The sequence below is a fragment of the Amblyomma americanum genome, chromosome 8 (assembly GCF_052857255.1).
Source record: "Amblyomma americanum isolate KBUSLIRL-KWMA chromosome 8, ASM5285725v1, whole genome shotgun sequence".
Taxonomy (NCBI): Eukaryota; Metazoa; Arthropoda; class Arachnida; order Ixodida; family Ixodidae; genus Amblyomma; species Amblyomma americanum.
Window position 1 is genome coordinate 91,653,309 of NC_135504.1, and position 25,467 is coordinate 91,678,775.

The 25,467-nt window shown below is 50.5% G+C and overlaps 2 protein-coding genes and 1 long non-coding RNA gene across 4 annotated transcripts in view; 2 read left to right on the forward strand and 1 right to left on the reverse strand.

Annotated features, from left to right (window-relative positions):
- LOC144102606 (membrane metallo-endopeptidase-like 1) overlaps nt 1–25,467 on the forward strand; it is a 518,782-nt gene that overhangs the window by 211,719 nt on the left and 281,596 nt on the right. The gene's annotated exons all lie outside the window — the stretch shown is intronic.
- On the reverse strand, nt 14,692–16,396 carry LOC144100536 (uncharacterized). The gene is made up of 2 exons (XR_013307712.1): nt 16,322–16,396; nt 14,692–15,056 (listed from the first exon to the last, which is right to left on the reverse strand). It is a non-coding gene; the product is annotated as an uncharacterized LOC144100536 (long non-coding RNA).
- The window catches only part of LOC144100537 (uncharacterized), a 60,241-nt gene continuing 54,458 nt past the window's right edge, over nt 19,685–25,467 (forward strand). Inside the window, exons 1-2 of one of the 2 annotated variants that reach the window (XR_013307713.1) lie at nt 19,685–19,901; nt 24,373–24,551. Coding sequence is in view for 1 of the 2 variants with exons in the window: in XM_077633459.1 (XP_077489585.1) it covers nt 19,756–19,901; nt 24,373–24,551 (325 nt within the window). In the remaining variant the exon portion in view is untranslated. The remainder of the gene's footprint in view (nt 19,902–24,372; nt 24,552–25,467) is intronic. The other variant, XM_077633459.1, reaches the window with a different exon arrangement.

The window sequence follows — 25,467 nt, forward strand, 5'->3', positions numbered from 1 at the left end:
CAGCCGCAAGGCATCTTTGCATCGTAGTCCCCCCCTTTTATTGGACACCCGGCGGAGCATCCGACCCACCTGGTCCCCCATTTTACGTAACTTGTTTAGGGTAGTGTCTATCTTGCGCCTATGATGAATGAAAAGCCCCAGTACCCGGATCCCCGGATCTCCGCGTGTTCAGGTATCGGTCCGCTAAGTAGGGAAAGGGCAATTTTGGTTGTGCACTTTGAGTTGGGGCGTATGTGCACAAATTCAGATTTGCTCGGGGAGCATTCAAGACCACAGCGACGAGCGTATTCGTCCACTATAGCTGCCGCTTGTTGCAGGTTGGTCTCGATGTCTCCAACCGATTGTTGTGTTGCCCAGAGGGTGATGTCCGCATACAGAGCGTGCTGCACACCGGCGACCTCCGCCAGCTGGGTAGGGAGCTTCATCATGGCCAGAATAAATAGTAATGGCGAGAGGACAGCTCCCTGTGGGGTCCCTCGTGTACCAAGTTGATATGGGCCATATTCTGTGTCTTGTAGCCGGATATAGGATTGGCGATCTGTAAGGAATTGTTTGATATAATTGAAAGTATTGCGCCCACAATGTGTTTGCGACAAGTGGGATAGGATGATCTCGTGGGTCACATTGTCGAAAGCCCCCCGCAGGTCAAGTGCGACGACTACTTTATCATTGCTGGGGTGCTCGACGGGGTCGAGAATCTCCTTGTGAAGTTGCAACAGGACATCTTGTGCGGACCGGTGTGGGCGGAAACCGTACATGGTGTCTGCGAAAATGTTTTGTTGTTCCAGGAAAGCCGACAATCTGTCGCGGACCATAGTCTCCATCAGCTTCCCCACACACGAAGTGAGGGAGATGGGCCGGAGGTTGTCGGTGTTAATGGCTTTACCTGGCTTGGGAATGAAAGTTACTAGTGCCGTTTTCCAATCTATGGGGAGTGGTGTGCCTCCAATCCAGATAGTGTTGAAGTAATCGAGGAGAGTTTCGTAGGCGGGATCTGGGAGGTTGGCAATAAGCTTTACCGTCACCTTGTCCCGGCCTGGTGCTGTACCTCGCTTCATTTTAGCCAGGGCCGCTTTTAGGTCATGGAGCTGGAACGGTTGATCCAAATCCGCGTTATCGGAACCTGCATACGAGTACGCCTGACCACGGGGATCCTGGTGTATACTCAAATATTGGTCGCGGAGCGCATCGGCCAGTTTGGCCGTGTCTCCAGTGAAGTTATGTATAGCCCTTTGAAGCTGTTTTTGTGTCTCAGTACGGGTTTGTGCCGGATCAATAAGAGCGCGGAAGAGGCGCCACGTACTCCGACTCGACATTTGCCGAGCTGCAGTGTTGCATCGGTGCACCCAATTGGAGTCGGCGAGTTGGGCCGCGTATTGTGCCGCCTGTTGGGTGATATCCGCAATTCGAATTTTGAGTTTCCGATTGTGTTTTTGACGACGCCAGCGGCGGACTAGGCTGTGTCGTGCCTCCCAGAGGTGGAGGAGGTGGTTATCCACCGCCGGGCTCGCCTCTGAGAGTTGAACATTTTGCTCGACTGATTTCAAGTGGGATACTAGGTGTTGGGACCACGTTGAGTATCCTTGGTCCATTATCGATTGAGGATTGGTGTAACTGTTCCTAAATTTGGTCCAGTCGGGTAGTTTTGCATTGGCCTGTGGTTTTGTGAGTGGCTTGGTATGGATTGTAGTGGTAATTATTCAGTGGTCACTACCGAGGGATTCCTCGGTGTTCCTCCAATCTGCATAGCGAATATTTTTCGTAAAGGTGAGGTCCGGACACGTATCGCGTGTAACGGAGTTACCTATACGAGTGGGTTGCGCGGGATCCGTGTGAAGAGTAAGGCCCAGTGTGGAAACAAGCTCCGCCAACTTGCGTCCGCGTTTCTCTTCACGTGTGTACCCCCATAAGGTGCTGGGAGCATTAAAGTCCCCAACGATTATGAGGGGATCCCGATTCGCGACCTTCAAAGCCCGGCTGAAGATATCTGCGAATGTAACATTTGGTAGCTTTGGGGGACAGTAAATGTTGAGTATGTGCAATGGGGGGTCCTGTTTGCGTAGCGGAAGGATCGTCACCATTACATAGGAGAAAGTAGCGCTAAGATCCAGGTCAACCTGGGAGGCCGTGTAATTTTTATGTACGCAGAGGCAGCTATGCGCATCCTGCTGGTACACCGTGTAACTGGCAAGGGTGGCGCCATTTCCTGGCTCCTGAAGGGCCACCACAGCAGGTAATTCTGGGAACGTTGTAAGGAAAAGGCGTAGATCGGCTCGCTTTGTGCGTGCCTTGAATCCGCGACAGTTCCACTGTACAATTTGAATAGGGATCGAATTGCTTCGCGGATGCTTCCTATTTCTAGGGGCGCCCGCCATGATCAAGGGTAGAGTTGTGAGTTTGGAGAGAGGAGGCTTGAGAGCCAGTGGCTCCAAAGAGAGGAGCGTTCTCTATACTGAGGATGGCACAGGGGACCTCTTCTTCTTCTCCGGCGATTCGACGCCTAGACGCTTTGAGCTGCCGGCCTGCGGAGGTTTTGAGCGGGCCAGCGCGCTTGGGAGCGCGGGTGAGTTGAGCGAACTGAGCGGTTATGAGGTTCGGGATAGATGCCGCAAGGTGGCTAATTTTGTTGAGTGCCGCCGTAAGTGTGGCATTGATTTGCGTTTCCAATGCGTATATTCTGTTGTTAACTTGAGTTTCGAGCGCGCTCACTCTCGCCTCGAGTGCCGTGAGGGCATGCGCAGCCTGTCCTGAAGGGGTTGCGTCGCTTTCCATTGCCTCTGCTGCGGGTGAGGCAGAGGTGTGGTTGGGGGAATTTTGGCGGGCCTCCGCTATTGCGAGGCGCTTTTGAAAATTTGCAACCTGCTCGCGGAGAGCAGATATTTCTTTTTGTTCGGCAGAGATTGGCCGCTGTTGGGATTGGGAAGGGGGAGCGAAGGGAGAAGCTGCCCTGCCGGCGCCGCTCACCTGGGAGTGTTGCTTGACAACGGTTGCCCACGTCTTGGAGCCGCCGTTTTGTGGAGGTCCGAGGGGCTTCGCTGCACCGGCTTGAGGCGGCGGTGGCGCAGCTGGAGGTTTCCCTTGGCTCCCAGTAGAGGAATTCACAGGCTGGTCCATGGCTTGGTCGGCAGCCTTGGCCTTCAGCTTGTCCGGGCGACGCTTGCCACGCTTGCGTCGGTTTCGCTTCGATTTACGCCCGCGCTCGGCCTGCGTGGGCTGGATAGCGCGATATTTAGCAGTACACGCTGGGCCCCCCGTGGCATGGGCCGCGCCGCACACTGAACACTTTGGGTTGCACTGGTGAGGGGCCCGCTCCCCCTCAACGAGTAGAGCCTGCTGTCCACACAGGCCGCACCGGTCCAGCCGCTGGCCGGGGCTGGCGTCCACGCGGTGGCCGACCACACCGCAATGTCGGCAGGCTGGAATGGTTCGCTGGTAAGGCCTAACTTGTACAAGCTCCGAGTCGTAGTGCACGAAACGTGGCTTCTCTGTACCGGCGAAAGTCAGTCTCGCTTTGTTGGATGTCCCAAATTTTCGCACTTCCACGATGGTGCCGAAGCGCCATTGGAGCCTAGTACGGAGCGAGTCCGTAGTTTCAGAGTTACGGACGGTAATGACGCCGTAGCAGACGTCCTTGTCGTCTTGGCGCAGGTGCCCCACAAGGGGGACCTTCCCGTCGGGTCCATTAAGTTCAAATTCGCCGATGATACGGTCGGCTAGCGCAGGTTTCGCAGTGTGAACAATAATGAGGTTTTGTTCTCTTACCAGTATTATGGTAAGATCTGTTGCGGGTTGCGCGCCCAGGAGAGCCGTGAACGCCCGGCCGTAGCCGGTCTCCTGGAAAGTCTCGTACAACGAGACGCGGGTCCGGGGCTTGATGACGACGACGTAGTCGTCTGGAGCAGGCTTGGGAATAACAGGCGGTTTCCACTTCGTGAGCAGTCGCCGACTGCGGCCCGCCGCGCGCGGGGCGGGTGACTGCTGGTTTCCGGCGTGAACGCCGGCCGCGTCTACGGACGCCGGCTTTAAGGCTTGGTCTTGCGCTCGGCGCAGCACTGCGGCGTTCAACGCGGCGCTGCGAAATCTTGCCGAATCTGGGCCTCCGGTTGCCGCTCGGGTAACCGTTGCCGAAACTGGGCCTGCGGTTTCCGCTGGGTGAACCGTTGTCCAGTGCATGTTCTCGGGGTCGTAGCCTCGGCAGGAGATTTGCGTAGCAGCCATACTAGCGTCAGTGGACAGAGGCCCCGATGTGCCGGGTACCGGTTCGGCCGTTAGGCCTAGCCGCCCCACCGGCCCGATCGGGCCATGTGTTGCCCGAAAAGGGGGTTTAACCGGGCCCACCATGGAAAAAACTGGTGTCCAGATGTTCCCGACAGCTTTCGGTGCACGTTGGGGATGATCTTGCTAGGGTCAGGCGGAAACTTCCGCTGCTCCGGCTGAAAATCGCCGAAGCCGACGACCAGCACGTCTGACTCCCCGTGCGAACGCCGAGCGAATCCCCGAGAATGAGGAGCCGTAGCGGACGGTGAAGAAAATTAGCTGCGGTTTTACTACTGCTTAATCTGATTAAAGAGCGAAACCTGTGGTCCATTGGGTAAGTAGGCCCTTTTTGGCGTCTGTAACGTTGAGAGCGTTCCCCGCCCTTACTGAAAGCGAATATTGGTTTCTGGGAAAGGAAATGGCGCAGTATCTGTGTCGCAAATCGGCGGACCCCTGAACCGCACCGTAAGGGAAGGGATAAAGGACGGGCTTAAAGAAGAAAGGAAGAAAGAAGTGCCGTAGTGGAGGGCTCCGGAATAATTTAGACCCCCTGGAGACCTTTAACATGCACTGACATCTCACAGCACACTGGCGCCTTTTGCGTTTCGCCTCCATCGAAACGCTGCCGCCGCGGTCGAGTTCAAACCCGGGTACTCCGGATCAGTAGCCGGGGTAAGCGAAGTAAAATTTTTTTGGGCGGTTGAAGGAAATGGCGCAGTATCTGTCTCTCATCTCGGCGGACACCAAAACTGCGCCGTAAGGGGGGGGGGGATAAAGGAGTGAGTCAAAGAAGACAGGAAGAGGCGCCGTAGTGGAGGGCTCAAGAATAATTTCGACCACCTGGGGATCTTTAATGTACCCCCCCGCGGTGGCTCAGTGGTTAGGACACTCGGCTATGGATCCGGAGTTCCTGGGTTCTAACGCGACCGCGGCGGCTTCGTTTCGATGAAGGAGAAACGCTAAGGTGCTGTGCGATGTGGTGGTGGTAGTGGCTTTTCTTTATTAAAATAATAGTAAAAAGGACGGAAAAGATTATTGCAAGCCCCGGCATCTGCCATCGATACTGAAGCACCCAAGCCTTGGCAGCGGAAATAAAGGATAGCAGGCAGAATGGAGTTCCCGGGTTCGAATCCGACCGCGGCGGCTGCGTTTTTATGGAGGAAAAACGCTAAGGCGGCCGCGTGCTGTGCGATGTCAGTGCACGTTAAAGATCCCCAGGTGGTCGAAATTATTCCGGAGCCCTCCACTACGGCACCTATTATTCTTTCCTCTTTCACTCCCTCCTTTATCCCTTCCCTTACGGCGCGGTTCAGGTGTCCAAAGATATATCAGACAGATACTGCGCCATTTCCTTTCCCCCAAAAAAACCAATTATTATGCATGAGTATTCAAAAGAGAGAGGCACTCAAGGAAGGAAGGAAGGAAGAAGAAGAAAGAAAGAAAGAAAGAAAGAAAGAAAGAAAGAAAGAAAGAAAGAAAGAAAGAAAGAAAGAAAGAAAGAAAGGAAGAAAGAGGTGGCGCAGGGGAGGGCTCCGGAATAATTTCGACCACCTGGGGATCTTTAACGTGCACTGACATCGCACAGCACGTGGGCGCCTTAGCGTTTCGCCGCCATCGAAACGGGGCCGCCGCGGTCGGGTTCGATCCCGGGTACTCCGGATCAGTATCCGAGCGCCCTAACCACTGAGCCACCACGGCGGGTCTGAGCATCCGGAGGTCACCTGGACTGGGCTTCCTCTCTTTTTCATTTATGTTTTTGTATTTTTTTTCTGCGAGGACCAATAAAAAGGTAAAGGGCGTAAACTCTCATTTGAAGAAATTAAATTCGCATTCTTGGCTCACATTTTAGGTGGACACTCGAACCCCTCACTGAGAAAAATGAAGCAGCCCGCGTAACATTAAGCGCAATTGCTACTGTTGAAGCTCCTAAATGGCTTATTACAAAGCCATAAGAGCTTTCGCTGTAAGAATTAAAAGTTGGAGAAATTGAAAGAATTTTTTCCGTGCCTGCGGTGTGATATGCACAGAGAACCCCAGGCCGCTAAAGGGACTGATTAGCGGTAACACGCCGCACCGTTAAGTCGGAGCTTAACTTCACTCCGGATTTTTTCACGTACCTGGTTGGTCGCAACCCACAAGCTGTCGTTTCATCCATGCAAATCTTAAAGCGTTGGGTTCCGAAGGTGCCAATTGGGACTCCGTGTTTCCCCGATGAGTTGCAAGCAACCTCTCTAAAAGATGCTCTGAACATACACAGATGTGAATATTTTTATTCCATCCAGGTCTGTCACTCCAGTTACTACTGTACAAAAGCGAACTCTGGCGTGGTATCGTATCAGTATACTCTGGAGCGCTGGGATATTCTCCAGTGGGATAGCAGGCATATTTAAATCGACGCCGACGGGCGTGCTCCAGGTGGAGGCGCTCGTCCCGGTCACTCTTCTGCGCGAAGAGCTTCTTGCAGAAGCCGCGCAAGAAGTCTCCTTAGGTCCTGCAGAAACGCCCTTGAGCAGCGGCTGCGCCGGCGGATTCATCGCCGCTCTTCAGAGCCGCTCCCCGATGTGGGTTCCCACGTGCAGGGCCATTGTTCTTTGGCTCTTGCGCGGTTGCTGGCCCATGCGGCATAGCGGGGTGAAGAAGAGAGAGGCGTCGTAGCGATCATTCTCGTAACCTTCGTGGCTTACGGGCCTGGTCGGAAGTTAAGTGGCTGATGCTGGCGCTGGTCGGAGGCAGCGCTCCGATGACCATCTGCACAATGAAGGCAAAATGATTATTCCACCGCATGCCGGTAGTGCCGCCGTGCCCAGTGACAGCGTGATGTTCGGGGAGGCAGTATATACTGTTGATCTGTGGTGGCGCTGGTAGCGATCCGTGCGTGCAGTGGTCCGCGCATGTGCCCGGTGACGATCGGTGTAGCCAGTTAACATCCAGATGCGGTGTCAGCGCGTCTCGCACGTGGAACTTGGCGATGGTGATTCCGCGATCGAAGGCATTTTCCTCGGGCAAGTGGCTGATGCTGGCGCTGGTCGGAGGCAGCGCTCCGATGACCATCTGCACAATGAAGGCAAAATGATTATTCCACCGCATTCCACCAGTCTTGCCTTCTGTCATTCTTGGAACTCTATAGATTTGCATACTACGGATTTGCAAACGTAACCGATGGCGGTCGAGAAATGAATGGAGGGAAGCCATACGGAAATTAAATAAAGCTGTCACTGTAGGGGATGCACAGGAGTAACTGAAGGTCGTTGTGAGAGTCTTTTGCCTTATAATGGACTCGGCTGGTCATCACGTGCCTGGACGCTCTTTTCAATCGCTGCTATGTCGCGGTAATATTTCCCCGCCACCACCATTACCACCACCATTACCACCACCGTCACTATCACCAACACCACCATTATCATCAACATCATCATCGTCAGCCTGATTACGCCCACTGCAGGGCAAAGGCAACTAAACACTCTGTTGCGTAACAATGTCGTTTTCGTTATTGTTGCTTTTTTTGCTGAATGGAAACGTCGCGGCGGCTATATAAGTGAATTACTTTTAAATGTAAATTCACACCAGAAAATAACTGGAAAAAGAGAGAAGCGGCAAGGTGAAGGAGCAGACCATAGTATCGAGTGCCCGTACAATTCGTCCCTTCATATTTTACGTCCTCGTCTCCAGTGGCATTCTCTTTTTTTTCCCTGAAGTAATGGAAGAATTAGCTTAACAGCATACTTTTAAAAAATTGTGTTCCTAGCTTGTGTTTGACATGACGGAAAGCTCACATACCCATGAAGGAGTAGTTAGCAACAGCAGCTTTGTCTGTGACGTTCTGCACTCGTAAATCAAACTCATATTTTCCAGTATGCCCAAACGCATGGCGGAAAAAAGAGTGATGACGTTATCAGACGAATGAATAAGAGATAAAGTTTCCATTCCTAGGCTGCGGCAGCTTCCAACGACACCCCATACATAAGCGTGGACAAATGGGGCACGGTCATGACACCGTATCTGACAGTCAGATTTTCCGTACCCGGATGTTCGGTACCAAATATTCCGTCGTGCCCAGATATTCGGAACGAGAACGTTTTTTCAAATGGGAAGCTGTTAACGAACGGAGTTTTTCCGAATATCGTAAGGCTGCGCCACAACCCTGAAATGAGCCGCAGATCTCCGCGGGACGCTGGTACTTCCCTGTTACGAACTGACAACGCTCTAACTCGCTTAATGCAGCGACGCAGCAACACAGACGACCGGCTTTCCCCCTGCAGTATTCGACGGCAGCGCCACGTGCGGCAAACCACTTTTGTAGTGGGAGCTAGACTATATAGGCTACCATTCGAGCATTCCGCGCTACACGCGAGAGGAAAGTTCTGCGCATGCGCCGTTACCATGGTACATGGGGGAGGCCAGTTGTGCGCATGCGCCGTTACCATGGCAACCGGGGAGGATGAGTGGGTGCGCCGGGCGCTTCGTCGCCGCCGTCGCCGCTCTTTCTTCCGGAGTTCCCCCTTTATCCCTTCCCTTATGGCGCGTTCAGGTGTCCGCCGATACGTGAGGCAGACACTGCGCCATTTCCTTTCCCCAAAAACCAATTGGACCTTATGGCCGTGTGTATATCGTGAATATTACTTCTCCCCATATCCTCTCTTCCTGTCCCCTCACCTCTTTGATTTCATTTCTCCATTCTGCCTGCTATCCTTTATTTCCGCTGCCCCAGCTCTGGTGCTTCAGTATTGATGGCAGATGCCGGGCTAGCAAAAATCTTTTCCTTCCTTTTTATTATTATTTTTATAATTGCCATTGGTTTTTAAGGCAGCCTTAACTATGCGGTGCTAGCGCGAGACAAACTTAAGTAGAAATATGTTGCTATGCACCGAAAAGTTAGCCCATTCCGATTAATTAGTTCTTAACATTATCTTACAAAATTCCACAGTTTCCCCACATTTAAAAGTGGTGCCCAAGAAAGCCAGACTCGTCTCAGAAAACAGTCATGAGCGGAAGGTCGTGCAGAGTTTCTCTTATATTAATATCAGTCTCAATTCTAATGCGTGGTTAGATTTCTTTATTCGGATCATTGCACCTTTATAGCATCGAAAACTGGTCACTCCAGTTGAACATTCTAGAACTGAAGTGACCACGCAGAGAACGGGACACCATTACAATAGATCAAATAGCACATACGAGAAAATAACGGAGTAATTACTCATTGGCATCCAGCAAAGCGCTGAAATGAAGGAAAGCTATGCGGCTTAAACAGAATTTTCGCAGTAAACGGAAAATTCGTCCTGGTCCGGGTTCGAACCAAGGACCTCTGCTTCACCGGAGCAGTCGCTCTATTAACTCAGCCAACCGGGACGGCAAGCTTATAATAGGGTGCGAGCGAATTGACCAATAACTCGAAGTGGGAACAGTGCAGGTGAAATGTTTATGGGAAGCCCCCTGGGTGGAGACAAACTGCAAACCTTTTGTACATCTGCAGATTGGCCCTGCTCTTGGTGGTGCTGCAGAGCAGAGGAGATCGTGTGCCCACTGTAGTTTGTACTAGGCCACCGGACAGTTAAATATTATTTTATATGGCACAAGTGCTCATTTGTAGAGAATATGTACTGATGATTAAGAAGCTCTCATCTCGGGGCAAAAGATTAGTAAATAAAGGCTAAGAACGCTTTTGTTTCGTCTCCTCTTAAGAAGACCGTCGCCGTTGTATCATTCTTTTGTTTTTCTTGAAAAACAAAGCGGATGGATATAACATGTCTAACTTTTAGGCGTCGCCTGCAGTTGGTCAGTCAAGTGGTCGAAAGTGCCCGTTGAAGACTTGCTCTCTGATATGTTGTCCCTTTTTATCAACCCGCTGCACGCGTAAGAGTAGAAATCCTCGCACGGGTTGACGCATTCGTCTATGGACTCTTTGATAAGTTTGGCTGGTTGAAGAAATAAATCAATGAAAAGCGTCTGTTTAACGTTCTTAGTGAAGTAATTTTTACGTAACACACTTCTCATCGCTCTGCTTTCGTCTTAGGGCTATAAACTGAATTACGCAGTTGTCACTGCTCGTTCTGCGCAACTCGAATGCGTGTCTAATTTGAATCCACCCTTTTATAATGAGCTGCGTGGCGTCCTAATAGCTCAGGTAGCTGCAGAGGGTGCATGCGCGCATTGTGTAGAAGTGGCATGCGCATTATGAGGTATGCCCAAAATATAGGTTCATGCATGCAAGATATTGTGCAATTGCAATGCATTTACGGTCTACTCACATCAATCTATCTGCTCGTAGAGAGCAAATGAATACGCATAGGAGGGCTGCAATTAAGAAATTGCCCTGTAGTCCTGTTTGGGAAAAAACACATCGGTCCTCCTTCATTTGCTCCAGATAGGAAAAACACACTTGCGTGCGAAAAAAAGATAATGCAGTTCACAGACGCAGTGACATCAAAGCGAAGTGAGTAAGACAAATAATTAAAGAGACAGCACGAAAATTCTTATCTTTAGGAAACGACAGAACGGTGCTTATTTTAGGAGATGCTGTTAACGGGGCACTAAAGGGATATAACAAGTACAGCTTGATAAGCAAAATATAAATCCGCTGCATCTGTTCGTAGCTTAGCCTCAAATCAAATCAAATCAAATCAAATTTTTATTCAGCATTCTTCCGCGTGTAACAAAGGAATGCTGGGACAAGAGCAAAAAAGCTGCTGCAAGCAGCTTGAGAAGGCCCTTGTCCCTGTGTACGAGAATGACCGCCACGACGCCCCGGCCACTGCGCCCCGACATGTCGCAAGTGCCAGCAACACCTCGGGAGCAACGCCACCATTGCTCTGCACGTGGGCACGCACATCAAAGAGCGGCTTTGCCTGGTATGCGGCGCAGAGTTTGCAACGAAACAGCTTCCTTCAGGCGCTTTCACAAGACTGGGGGACACATTCCGCGTGGCTTCTGTGAGAAGCTGTTTGCTCACAACAGCCACCGGGACCAGCACCCCCACCTGGAGCACTCCTGGCGGCGTCTGTTGATGCATCCGCGCTCTCCGTCTACCAAATCGAGCAGCGCGCCGTACCGCACTGTTTAGATTCACGCCGAGATTCGCCCTTGACACATGTGACTCGGAGCGAAATGACCGGTTATAATAAAGGTATTGGAATCTGCCGATGCTAGACCTCCTTCTTTGAGGTCTGTAGCTTGCAACCTCTCAGCGGAACGGCAATTGACCCTCCACCTTTAAATCCCTACGGTGTTAACACTCCCCTCTTTTCTTGCTGCTGCTCAAGGAAGCCCGGCCGAAGCGGTCACCTTTCATGGAGCGACTTCAGACGACCCTGTTCCGTGCGATGCCAAAGTACTATCATGTTGAAATGCAAGATGAACAAGAATACTGAAATTCGATCTGAACTGCAGAACGAGAACATGTTACTTTAAGGAGGCAGAACTAATAAAGTAAATATTTGTCATCGAAGGCGTAGAGACGGCTGCTCGAAATGTTGATGGACCATGGCTGTATTTGTATGAGTGTCTTAAGTCAGCCAGGTCTCCTGAAATCCTTGTCTTGACTTCTCTGCGCCTGTGTTTCTGCCTCGGAATGTCGTGAAGAGAAGCTTCGCTGGCCACCACAAAACAACAGAATGTTGCCGGTGCTTTTGTTTATTTCCGGTTCAGGGTCAAAACACAACAGCAGCAGAGCTAAATAACAGTTCCGATACAATAATAATCAAACTGGCAGCCACAACTGAGGCTGCGTTGAGGTTACAGAAAGTTTTAACTTTACCGTATCATTCAACACTGCCATCGAGTAAGGTTGTTCGCTCTAAGAATTGTAAAGGTGTTTGTAATCCCCATCAGCGCGTCTAACTGCCATTCTCCTTCTTCATACACTGTGGAGGCAGAGCAAGATGAATGTCTCGTATGGCACACCATGATCGTCATCTAGAGGTAGCAACACTACAAACATATGGCGAGACCAGCAGGTCCTTTATTAACATCCACTGCAAGATGCCCCAGAGAAATTCTGCGGCACAAGCACGACGCGAGCGGACGGTGGCGATGGTGATGAACGTTTGAACGGTATGACGTAATTCGCGAGAGCTACAAAGGGAGAAGAAATGTCACGTAGGCGAAGAGGAGACAGAGCTAAAAAAAGAAAACATTCATGAAATGCCCACAATAAAAGCTGTTGTTATTAACAAAAATAATATTAAAATTGGTTTTTTGAGGAAAGGAAATGGCGCAGTAATTGTCTCACATTTCTTTTGACACCCGAACGGCGCTGTAAGAGAAGGGAGGGAGGTGGGACTGAAAGAAGAGAGAATGAGGAGCCGTAGCGGACGGTGAAGAAAATTAGCTGCGGTTTTACTACTGCTTAATCTGATTAAAGAGCGAAACCTGGGGTCCATTGGGTAAGTAGGCCCTTTTTGGCGTCTGTAACGTTGAGAGCGTTCCCCGCCCTTACTGAATGCGAATATTGGTTTCTGGGAAAGGAAATGGCGCAGTATCTGTGTCACAAATCGGCGGACCCCTGAACCGCACCGTAAGGGAAGGGATAAAGGACGGGCTTAAAGAAGAAAGGAAGAAAGAAGTGCCGTAGTGGAGGGCTCCGGAATAGTTTATACCCCCTGGAGACCTTTAACATACACTGACATCTCACAGCACACTGGCGCCTTTTGCGTTTCGCCTCCATCGAAACGCTGCCGCCGCGGTCGAGTTCAACCCCGGGTACTCCGGATCAGTAGCCGGGGTAAGCGAAGTAAAATTTTTTTGGGCGGTTGAAGGAAATGGCGCAGTATCTGTCTCTCATCTCGGCGGACACCAAAACTGCGCCGTAAGGGGGGGGATAAAGGAGTGAGTCAAAGAAGACAGGAAGAGGCGCCGTAGTGGAGGGCTCAAGAATAATTTCGACCACCTGGGGATCTTTAATGTACCCCCCCGCGGTGGCTCAGTGGTTAGGGCGCTCGGCTATGGATCCGGAGTTCCTGGGTTCAAACGCGACCGCGGCGGCTTCGTTTCGATGAAGGAGAAACGCTAAGGTGCTGTGCGATGTGGTGGTGGTAGTGGCTTTTCTTTATTAAAATAATAGTAAAAAGGACGGAAAAGATTATTGCAAGCCCCGGCATCTGCCATCGATACTGAAGCACCCACGCCTTGGCAGCGGAAATAAAGGATAGCAGTCAGAATGGAGTTCCCGGGTTCGAATCCGACCGCGGCGGCTGCGTTTTTATGGAGGAAAAACGCTAAAGCGCCCGCGTGCTGTGCGATGTCAGTGCACGTTAAAGATCCCCAGGTGGTCGAAATTATTCCGGAGCACTCCACTACGGCACCTATTATTCTTTCCTCTTTCACTCCCTCCTTTATCCCTTCCCTTACGGCGCGGTTCAGGTGTCCAAAGATATATCAGACAGATACTGCGCCATTTCCTTTCCCCCCAAAAAACCAATTATTCATGAGTATTCAAAAGAGAGAGGCACTCAAGGAAGGAAGAAAGAAAGAAAGAAAGAAAGAAAGAGAGAAAGAAAGAAAGAAAAGAAGGAAGAAAGAGGTGGCGCAGGGGAGGGCTCCGGAATAATTTCGACCACCTGGGGATCTTTAACGTGCACTGACATCGCACAGCACGTGGGCGCCTTAGCGTTTCGCCGCCATCGAAACGGGGCCGCCGCGGTCGGGTTCGATCCCGGGTACTCCGGATCAGTATCCGAGCGCCCTAACCACTGAGCCACCACGGCGGGTCTTAGCATCCGGAGGTCACCTGGACTGGGCTTCCTCTCTTTTTCATTTATGTTTTTGTATTTTTTTTTCTGCGAGGACCAATAAAAAGGTAAAGGGCGTAAACTCTCATTTGAAGAAATTAAATTCGCATTCTTGGCTCACATTTTAGGTGGACACTCGAACCCCTCACTGAGAAAAATGAAGCAGCCCGCGTAACATTAAGCGCAATTGCTACTGTTGAAGCTCCTAAATGGCTTATTACAAAGCCATAAGAGCTTTCGCTGTAAGAATTAAAAGTTGGAGAAATTGAAAGAATTTTTTCCGTGCCTGCGGTGTGATATGCACAGAGAACCCCAGGCCGCTAAAGGGACTGATTAGCGGTAACACGCCGCACCGTTAAGTCGGAGCTTAACTTCACTCCGGATTTTTTCACGTACCTGGTTGGTCGCAACCCACAAGCTGTCGTTTCATCCATGCAAATCTTAAAGCGTTGGGTTCCGAAGGTGCCAATTGGGACTCCGTGTTTCCCCGATGAGTCGCAAGCAACCTCTCTAAAAGATGCTCTGAACATACACAGATGTGAATATTTTTATTCCATCCAGGTCTGTCACTCCAGTTACTACTGTACAAAAGCGAACTCTGGCGTGGTATCGTATCAGTATACTCTGGAGCGCTGGGATATTCTCCAGTGGGATAGCAGGCATATTTAAATCGACGCCGACGGGCGTGCTCCAGGTGGAGGCGCTCGTCCCGGTCACTCTTCTGCGCGAAGAGCTTCTTGCAGAAGCCGCGCAAGAAGTCTCCTTAGGTCCTGCAGAAACGCCCTTGAGCAGCGGCTGCGCCGGCGGATTCATCGCCGCTCTTCAGAGCCGCTCCCCGATGTGGGTTCCCACGTGCAGGGCCATTGTTCTTTGGCTCTTGCGCGGTTGCTGGCCCATGCGGCATAGCGGGGTGAAGAAGAGAGAGGCGTCGTAGCGATCATTCTCGTAACCTTCGTGGCTTACGGGCCTGGTCGGAAGTTGGAAGTCGACTCGGCAATCCCAGCATTCGTGGATGGTCTGCTCCCCAGGCGGCAGGACTGACTGGAGCCGCTTTCTGCCCTGGGACATGTGGAGCTGCTGCATGGAGAAGGAAGGAGAGTTCATCGGTATGTAAGTCATAGGTTTGCGTTCACTCGTAGCTACTGTTCTCTTCTCCGATGTGCCATAATCAAATGCTGGGTGTTCCGAGAGTGCACATTGTTATAGAGATTTCGTCCTTCATTATGAGGCAATGCTCTCGCTCACTGTAAATATTCTTTGAAAAAAATCTGGGCTTAACGTGGCTTGAACCTAATTATACGAGTGAAAGCTCTGTTAAGCCTGGTCTCCACTGTCTCAAATCAAATTTCAGAGCCAAATTTCCAGGTTAGGTATTGAATGCTGTCATATGATAACGTGGTCATGCTACCATAGTTTGGGCCATAGCACCTCGCAGTTAAGTTCGGTTTGGCCTCTTGAGGCACTGAATGTCATTGTAGAGGAGTTGAGCTTTCGCTCTTAAAGTACTAACGCCATTATTAGAGCGACTCTGCTACAGGAATGCTGGGCCAGAATTATTCATGGAAAACTCGCCTAAAAATGTGAACAATTGTTTTAGCATCGAACACTCAGTGCGCAGTGAATTACGTTGATTAGTCACTGATTACATCAGAATAAGTTGCTAAAAGCCAAGGAATGGCGTAGAAAAATTGAGAAATGAATCGGTCGGACATATAGCAAGAACGCCTGTACTACAATCGGAAGCGGGGGAATGACACCGATTAGGCGCCGCCCTCGGACGCTGCTCAAGCACAGAGCAAGGCCGTCGGCCAAGACGCTCTGTTCAGAAGGCGCGTTCGCTCATGTCCTACCACTCCATTTAAGGGATATATGCAAGCCGCTTCGGCGTGTGGCTTCGCATCTTTGGTCAGACTGCGATAACGGCTAGCGGAAAGGTTCCCTTAACAGAGCGTCTTGAGCAGCTTAGGTTGTGAGCTGGGCCTGCGCACCCTTCGTGGTTGTTCTATAACATTCTTATAAAAATAGCTTTCGTCTTCCACTTCGGTTCGTCTCTTGAACAATAATGATACGCTTAATAGGCCGAGCATACATACAAACGGAAAGCGGACGTTAATGCATCTACCCTTTGTTCAGCTACTCTTTCTGAAAAATGACGGCTGCCGTCGTGATTCAGACTACTGGCACCTGTGCTTAGTGCGGAAGGACTGTACATTATCGGTGCCCCCGATAGAAATCGCACGACTATATTGAAACATATCCTGAAGCTAGTACATGCCGAACGACCAGCAGGCACCTTCGCGTCCTGAGCTGCCTGTAATTGTCGGAAGAGAGTCAGGGCTTACCTCCACAGAGTCGAAACTGTCAGCAGCCTGCGTGTGCCTCGCTTCGTCTCCGCTATGGAAGGACGCCAGGTGGAAACGAGGCAGGGGGTGAGAGGCGTGTCCATGTCACCGGTACTCTTGGAACAGCTGGTACCCACCACTGCTGCGTCGGCGATGAAGGTATAACGATCTACGTGGCAGCGGTGAGCGAGAGCGGACTAGCAGCGACGAATGCTGCATCGAGGCACGCTACGAATGGAGGCACGAGCACGGCACGAGCGGACGGCGGCGATGGTGATGAACACGTGAACGGTATGACGTAATTCGCGAGAGATACAAAGGGAGAAGAAATGCCACGTAGGCGAAGAGGAGACAGAGCTAAAAAAAAGAAAACATTCGTAAAGTGCCCATAATAAATCGCCTTTGCTATTAAGAAAAATAACATTAAAATTGGTTTTTGATGAAAGGAAATACCAGTAGTAGCAGCAGTAAGTGATTTTTATTAAAATAATAATAAAAAGGAAGGAAAAGATTTTTGCTAGCCCCGGCATCTGCCATCGATACTGAAGCATCTGAGCTGGGGCAGCGGAAATAAAGGATAGCGGACGGAATGGAGAAATTAAATGAAAGAGGTGAGGGCACAGGAAGAGAGGATAGGGGGAGAAGTAATATGTACAAACTATTTACACGATAAGAAATGTGTCCAGGTTGTGCGCGTGATTACTTCGTTTTAGAGGAATTAAATCATACACGCTCACAGCACTGTGTTGGTTACAACTGGAGTGGGGCGTACAGTTATTAATCGTTCAAGGTAGAACTCGCGGAGCGTTCGGTCACTGCGTGTAACTCTACCTGACGGAGAACAGACGGGACGTCAAGCCCGTGTGTTCGAGGAATGCACCGAGGCTCACCAAAGTTCGCTCACGAGTGCGCGCACTGCCCTGCGATAGTACCTGGGACGCGATGGTACCTGGTGGTCGCCTAGGGCGTGTTTAGCTTCGGGTGGCGAAGATCGAGAGCATCCACACCAGTTCTTTTAGGGTGCGGACTATGTGCGGTCACTGCTCAAGATGCACGAAAAGAAAGATTTTTGAGGAACCGAAATGGCGCAGTAATTGTGTCACATCTCGGTGGACAATCGAACCGCATCATATGGGGAGGTTGGTAGGGGTTTAACTTAATAAAACCGAGCAGACGTTCGAAAACAGGTGGTGATTCTTCAGTTGCAGGAGGCAAGGACGCGATGTATTTTGTGGTTTAATGTCGATATATGCAGAATTGCTCATTCTCTACTTAACATTCATAAATGGCAGCGAGTCCTCATACCACTACAAGCGCAGTGGGGCCTCGGTTAAGTGATGCGCCACTGCACTGGCAGGTGGCTGCTTCTATCACAGCCACCCGTAGGGATTGTGCGACCCAAGTTGTTTAAGGTTGCGCTGACGGTACCCTCATGAAAAACTGGCGTAGTGAAACTTTCGCTTCAAAAAGTAAGAAAGTTATGTCGTAGTGGAGGGCTTCGGAATAGCTTGTACCACCAGGGAATCCTTAACGTCCACTGGCCTCGCACACCACACGGCTGCGTTTGCGTTTCGGCTCCATCGAAATGTGGCCGCCGCGGCCGGGTTCGAACGCCGGAACGAGCGCTGTAGCTACTGAACTACCGCGGCAGGTGATGCAAAGGTGGCACTTGTCTGCACAACGGCACGCTGAGCTTTCATTTTACCGAAACTGCAGCTGAACGCAGTGTTCAATGCACTGATGTGCACGCTGCTTTTCCGCGTAAGTGCGGCCCAGTGAGGGAAACATCGCTTTATAACATGCACAGAAAGGGAATAAGAAACAAGGAAATAAATCCTGCAGCACTACCGGCCTAATAATAATAATAATAATAATAATTGGTTTTGGGGTTAAAGGAAAGGCTTAATAATAATAATAATAATAATTGGTTTTGGGGGAAAGGAAATGGCGCAGTATCTGTCTCATATATCGTTGGACACCTGAACCGCACCGTAAGGGAAGGGATAAAGGAGGGACTTAATTAAAGAGAAAGGAAGGAAGGGGTGCCGTAGTGGAGGGCTTCGGAATAATTTAGACCCCCTGGGGACCTTTAACATGCACTGACATCTCACAGCACACTGGCGCCTTTTGCGTATCGCCTCCATCGAAACGCTGCCGCCGCGGTCGAGTTCGAACGGAGCAGAAGACACTAGGCCCATTTCTTTAACCTACACTGGCTACACTACATTGGCTATACTAGTGTAGCCAGTGTAGCATGGTTTGATTTTTTTGTCAGTGTAGCAAAAGTGCAGCCCCCCCCCCCCCTTCCCCAACCTACACGGACGCATTTCTTTTACGCGTAGTGTGGAACGAAAGCTACACTTTCTGCACCGCTTTCTTTGGAGGTGTAGGATAGCAGACGAAAAAAGGAGTACGCTTCTAACGCACAACGCTATTTTGTGATGGTAAATGCCGCCAGCGGTTGCAGCGCAGCCTCGCAAGTCCGTGAAGTTCGGCCGCCAGGACGACGTTACCGTTGTGGCGGTGTACCCATCCCCTTAAGACAGTGGAAACCTTACCTTCTAAGAAGATAAAATCGCTTGCACGACTGAAAGTACATATTTTAGTCTGCTGAACGCTACTTCGCGTTTAGGTTGGTATCAGCACTGGTCGACTCACGTGAAAAATATAAGTATATTTGCATACATGGTAATATACGTATCTATGTATCATAGTGCGAAGCTCCCTAAGCTTACAGTATCGTCTTTCACGTATGTGTATTAATAAAGCGGTGTCTCAAAGCGGTCGGCCAGCCCGCTGACTGAGAGCCGAGAAAGAGCCATCGAAAGTCGCACCCATATGCCGCGGAACGCCGATTTCAATTTCAACGCGGCGCATAACGCTGTTCCCCTATTCACGACAGAAGAATGGATGCTTTGTATTTCGCACGAGGAACTCGTCATCGACCCTTCATCCGACTTACTGTGCAAGAAATTTAGCGACAGCTGCGTGGTACGCTCCATGCATGAGCTGAGCAGACAAGTTTGTGTGTTGCGCTCCATTTGAGGGGAAACAAAAATGTCCTTTGGATTTCTCTACCCTCATAAACGCCGCGCAAAAAATTTTTGCAGTGTACATTTCTTATTTCATCTTATAGTATATTAGGACAACCCCAACATTTAGAGCTTGTCGTCTGCTCCCTAGGACGGCGACGATCGGTATCACGCTATTGGCCGACGCTAGTGCCGACGAGTGCAGCGCCTCACGTCACAGCTTTAGCCACGCCCTCCACTCGCCTACACCAGCTTGCACTGAGTGTAGGTTAGAAAAATAGCCCTACTAAAAGAAAGGAGAGAAAAGGAAGTCACGTGATCGCGCGGTGCTCCGCTGAAGTGGGCTTCCCACAGAGCAGCCATCCGTCTAACCAGTCGCCCCTTCAACGTGTGACTAGGAGGATGGAAGCCAGTGCCCACTCTTTACGGCCCGAAATTGGACTTACCGGATACACTCTGGAGGACACCTGCAGCTGTACTTACATGCCACCGGCAGCAGCTTTACACGGCGGCAGTCACTGCGGCGGATCGACATGTCACCACACAAGGTGAGTACTGCAGGGTCCACAAGTAATGCGAAACGATTCTATCTGTACCAGGGCTGCGATGGTAGGCAAGGGGGTACACAGCGAGACAGAGGTATTCCAGTGCAATGTGGTTTGAGCGTCTGGGCATCATTAAGCAGCCTACATTTTAATTTTCCCGGCGATCGAAGTGTTCTCTGTTCTGCAAACGCAGCTGCATGCGTTGCAGAGTTCGACGCACTTCTCTCCTAGTTTAGCCAATAAACTCTCTGCGTCTGTCTTTCAGTCTACGGCCGGTAACTTGATGTAGCCAGCATTTGAGTGTGCGATCTTATTCTCGACAGCGTGCTTCGCCAGCGAGGCATTTTACTGGGGAGGGGGGTTCTAGGTGTTCGCTAAGCCTATAATGGCTTAAAGCGGTGCAAGATGGCGGCGATTCACCCTCACGGCGCTCCGCCGGTCTGGGAGGCTATGGTGGCCATGAGTCTCTGCGACTATCCCTAGCGACGGGAATTGCCACGTTCTACTGAAACTTCAAGAATTCTGTCCATTAGAGTGGGTCGATGAAAATGTTTGGAATAAAATAATGACGCGCTTCATTATAGCTGCGGGATGTTGAATGCTTTTTTCGGAATCTGGCCGCCGCCAAGGCCTTTTTAGGGGCCGGGCGACCGTGGCGTAGGCCTAGTGGTTCCGATTGTTCTTAATTTTTGCCAGTGCATTCGGCGCCTCCGAGTAGTACGTACGGGAGCTACTGAATCTGGACAGCTCTAACTTGTCATTCTCCGCGGACGTCCCCAATGCACTGCCACACGGACAGACGGCGCAGTTCGCGGGCGTCTCTGTACGCAGCCGAGTACAAATCTGTTCTCTGTAATGGTTGTCGCCCATCGCCGCAGGTGACGGGACGATGTACCGATTGTGACTCAGTTTCGACTGAGACTGCACTGCAGGGCTTATACGCATCCGACCGAGGTTGAGAATGAAACGCCACCGACTGAAAATGGAATTCGACCGAGTGGAAAGCTACCAAGTTCTAAAAACTGACACTATTGACTTATTCTTAGAATGAGTTTAGAGCGCTGCTGACTGTGATTGGGAATCAAACGCTACCAACCTGAAACAGAACGCTGCCGGCTGAGTGTAGCGCGCCGCCGGTAATGGATACGCGGAGATCAGTTCACTTTTCCAAGCTGCCTACTGTGTACTGTCAGGATTGTGAAAACCTTGTATTTACATTTCCTCCCCTACTTGAAAGAAAAAAATTCAAAATTGGTTTTTGGGGAAAGGAAATGACGTAGTATATGTCTGGCATATCGGTGGACAGCTGATCCGCGCCGTAAGGGAAGTTATAAGAGAGGGAGTGAAAGAAGAAAGGAAGAAAGGTGCCGTAGCGGTGGGCTCCGGAATAATTTCGACCACCTGGGGATCTTTAACGCGCACTTACATCGCACAGCACACCGGCGCCTTTGCGCTTTGCTTCCATCGAAACGCTGCCGCCGCGGTCGGTTTCGAACCCGGAAATGGCGGTTCAAAATCTGTTTTGAGGAAATCGAAGACGCAGCAACTGTCACACATCTCGGTGGACACTTCAGCCGAGCTCTGATGGAGGAGTGGAAGCGGGAAAGAGAAGTGTAGTAGTAGAGGGCTGCAATGTAATTTCGATCAGCTGGGGATCTTTAACTGGTACCTCCTTTAGAAAATGCCTGCAGCGCCCTGCCCTTTTCCACAGCATTACGATATTCCACCTGTTTTATTGAAGGGCCGTGCAGTGACGCCAGCGTATTACCCAACTTCACTAGTTTTATTTTAGGATTATTAATATAGAAATTATGATTGCAATAACTTTAAACATTTTTTAAAATACTTTAGTCGATAGGAAATGCGCGAAATTCCACGAGACGTGTGCGTTAGAGGAAAGTTCGGCGTCGTGGGAGCTAAGCGGCGCTACGCTGTTGCCCAAGTGGGAGGAGAGAACAGGAGAGGGAGAAGCGGTCAGTTGGACCACTCGCGCTCCAGGCACTCACTGTCTGAAGGCGATACTGCTGCAGTGACATCGCACAGTGAACGGGTGCATTCTGCATCTCGCCTCCATCAAGACACTGCCGCCGCGGCCGGGTTCGAATCCGGGTACTCCGGCTCTAAAGCCGAGCCGCTCCCTATACTTGCACGGACCGTTCGGAGGAGGCGGGGGAGGAGAACGCATCGTGATCTCTTTATTTACAGATAGTTAGAAAGATGATTGTCGTGTTTATGTGTGCGACGTCGGACTCATTCCTACTTCTTTGTTCTGTGTGGCCTGTCACAGGAGCGTTCTCTATTTTTGCGAATGCGTATACAGCTCGTTCTTTCCAAAAGCCTTCGGCGTCGTACAGTAGTAGTTGTCGGCACCGCGCTTCGAAAATATTCCTTCGCTTACGGCGTGGTTCGGGTGTCCGCCGAGATTTGTGAGACAGGCGTCATGTCCTTTCCCTTAAAAGCAATTTTCATTTCATATTCCTTCACTTACGGCGCGATTCGGGGGTCCACCGAGATATGTGAGACAGGCGTCATTTCCTTAAATTGTCCAACGGTCAAGGCGTTGCGTCGGACGACTCCTATAACGCTGCAAAACGCTGTCGCGTCCACTCTTAAAAACGAATCTTAAGCGTCATCCAATTTTATGCGAAGCATACTAGCCGCACAACCGAGCTCTTCCTTGCTGCGCCGCGCGCGGCCGCGTAGCTACCACTTGACCTACATCGGCGCACCATGTGATATGACGTCACAACAGCTGTGAAAGCTGGGGCTCAACTCGTGCGCTCGCTTGCGGACGCGCAGCCTCCGCCGGCGGCCTAACTGCCGCTCCTACCGCTAGGAGATACTGACGTCACGCAATTGTATAAAAGGCGACACACTCGTTGAGTCAGTTGAGCAGCGAGATGTCGGCCAGGGAGAGGGCGGCTCGCCAGGCTGCAAAGCGCAAGTTACAAAGAGCCACGGAAACGGGAGAGAACGAGAAGTACGGCTTGCCAAGCGACGTATGCTTCGCATCCTAGGCTTAACCATAAGCTAAGCCAGGCCATTTTTTTTTGCCTGGCCTATACAGGGTGTTTCATCTACGGCTAACAATTTTTTAAAACAGACTTTTGGTTGAGAGCGCTCTGTGTGGAATTGAATTGTCAGTGGTGGTGTGCATGAAAATGCAGCTAACACGTGTTAATTGAATAGTTAACTTCTACTGCAAGACACCTAATTTATTGGAAGGTTTGTAGCACAGCGTAAGGTAGCATCCATATCTGTTTCAAATTTTCGAAAGCTGTATTCTCGTCGCCGCTGCGGCGCAAGGAATTTCGAGGCGGAATATAGGCGAAGGCGAAACCATTCGCCTGAAACCGCGCGGCCACAGAGCGCTAGACACGCCTATATACGAGCGCGATTCACGCGGGTGTTACGGGCTCTATTCGTAGTGCCCGGATAGGAGTGACCATTGCGCAATGGCTGCATATTGCTTGTACTTTCTGGGTTGTCTGATTTTACTGAAGGTGTTTGACATTTGCTAATCCGTATGCCAGCAGTATATGCGAGTCTCTTGTTATTAGTTCAGATATTATGCGCGTCCATTGTAGTTATCCGTGTAGAATATTCATGTATACGTGTATATTCCTATTTTCTTTCATTAACCAAGCGGTCAAGCTTCATTGTAATCTTTGACACAGGAAAAAAGAATAGGTGGCCAAATGCGCCAAGCTAGCCGCTTGGAGATGTACGGCTAGTGGGTCCGACCCTCGCACCTTTGATGCTGAAACGCTTGTACTTGCCTTCAAGCACCGTCAGGTTTTAGTATAAGGAACTTTGAACCAAGGATATGACCGCAGATCGTGTTGGTTGATAAGAACTAGTGAATAAGCCGGACTACCGATTTGCGGTCAATGTTACACATGACAGTGCCCGAAAACAATTACTCATGTGACTTCGCTGTGTGCTGACGTCATTATTTCATGCAAACGACTGCCAGGGCCCAGGAGATGCTTGGCACGGAGGGTTGATGATTATGAATTTTCATGGCGCAAGAGCATCTATGGCCAAAGAGCGACGTGACACAAGTTATTTTCAATTTCTCAAGGTGGGGTCGAAGACCCATTTTCCAAGCATGTCACCCTATATAAGCCGAGCACCAGACCAGGGAAAAGCTTGTACCCATTGTATCACCGGTGGTACCCGGCGACACTGGGGATCGAACTTCGCACATCCCGCATGCGAAGCGGATGTCAACCCCTTGGCCACCGCTGCGGTATATGGCACGGAGGGAGGGGGATTCATAGCTCACGCTCTAGAGTAAAATTAAGTAGCCGAAGCGTTTCCCAATTGGAGTACTTGAAACATGCATCGGTGCATGCGCGCTCTGCTTGCGCTGTCAACGAATAAACAACAAAAGCGCGATTTAGTTCCCAGTTGACGATATAGTTGCCTTTGTCATGATCATCGCTGATCGCCATTTCGTGTCAAACTGCAGGGTGGGTGCCTGTTCCTGTCTGCCGTCAGGCTCACGCATCCCTCGCCGCAGAAGGCAGCGGCTGGGCGGTTGCAGGGTGAGGAATCGCAGACACTCTGTGCAGTGCTTTCGTCGCGTGGGTGCTGATGGTACGCCGACACACATCCCACCTGTCAGCTGGGGACGGGAAGCTCTCACAGGTGAGGTTGTGGAGGACCGTCGCCAGAATTGAGCACATTACAAGCACGTGCGCTTCGATATGCCATCTTTGTTGTAGAGCGCGTTAAAAATTGGAGGAACACTCGTGGAACGCCGGGTCCAAATGCTTGCCGACGCACAGTCTCTTATATCTTCTGCACTTGCCCCTCTGGCGCGGGTGAGCAACTGTCGGTGACCTTGATGGATGTCACGGTGACGAGTGCACAAGTTTCCTTGACGTACCCGAAAAAAAGAAAGATTGCGCAAACAGGAAAGAGTGGGTTCTTTTACTGTTCTCCTTGCTACTGCACTGCCTGACGAATCTTTTAAATGGGCCCTGTTCAGGTGTCAACCCTGGAGAAATGGAACTGCAGTCCTTCGCTCTAATGATGTGGAATAAGGGAACGTCGCCTACGAAAATGGTCTATAGCCACCCTATAGACAGCCTATAGATGGACTTCTTATAGACTATTGCCTTCCTATAGATATTTATTTTTGTCTATTTATAGTCTGTAGAATGTCTACAGACAAAAGTCTACTGTCTATATGATGTGTATTGCCTATAGGCTGTCCCGTAGTGTTTGTCTACAGAGAGTCTATAGACTTTATAGACCGAAGTGAATGGACAATCTGTAGAGTGCCTAAAAACTTTTGCAAGGGGTATCTATAGGCCTGCATATCGAATCGTAAATGCGAGTGTGCGGTCCTTGCAAAGTTTCAGATTGATATCTCCCAGTGCTCTTACGCAACGGAACTTCTACCAGCTCGGACATGACACCAGGCGCCACATAGTTGGTGCTCTGAGCGTAGCATGCATCGTGTAATTGTCCGAGCTATAGTGGCCAATAGCGAATTAGACGAACGTGCGACCTTTCACGATGCCCCCGGCGTCCAGCATCGCTGCTCTGCCTCTCAAGA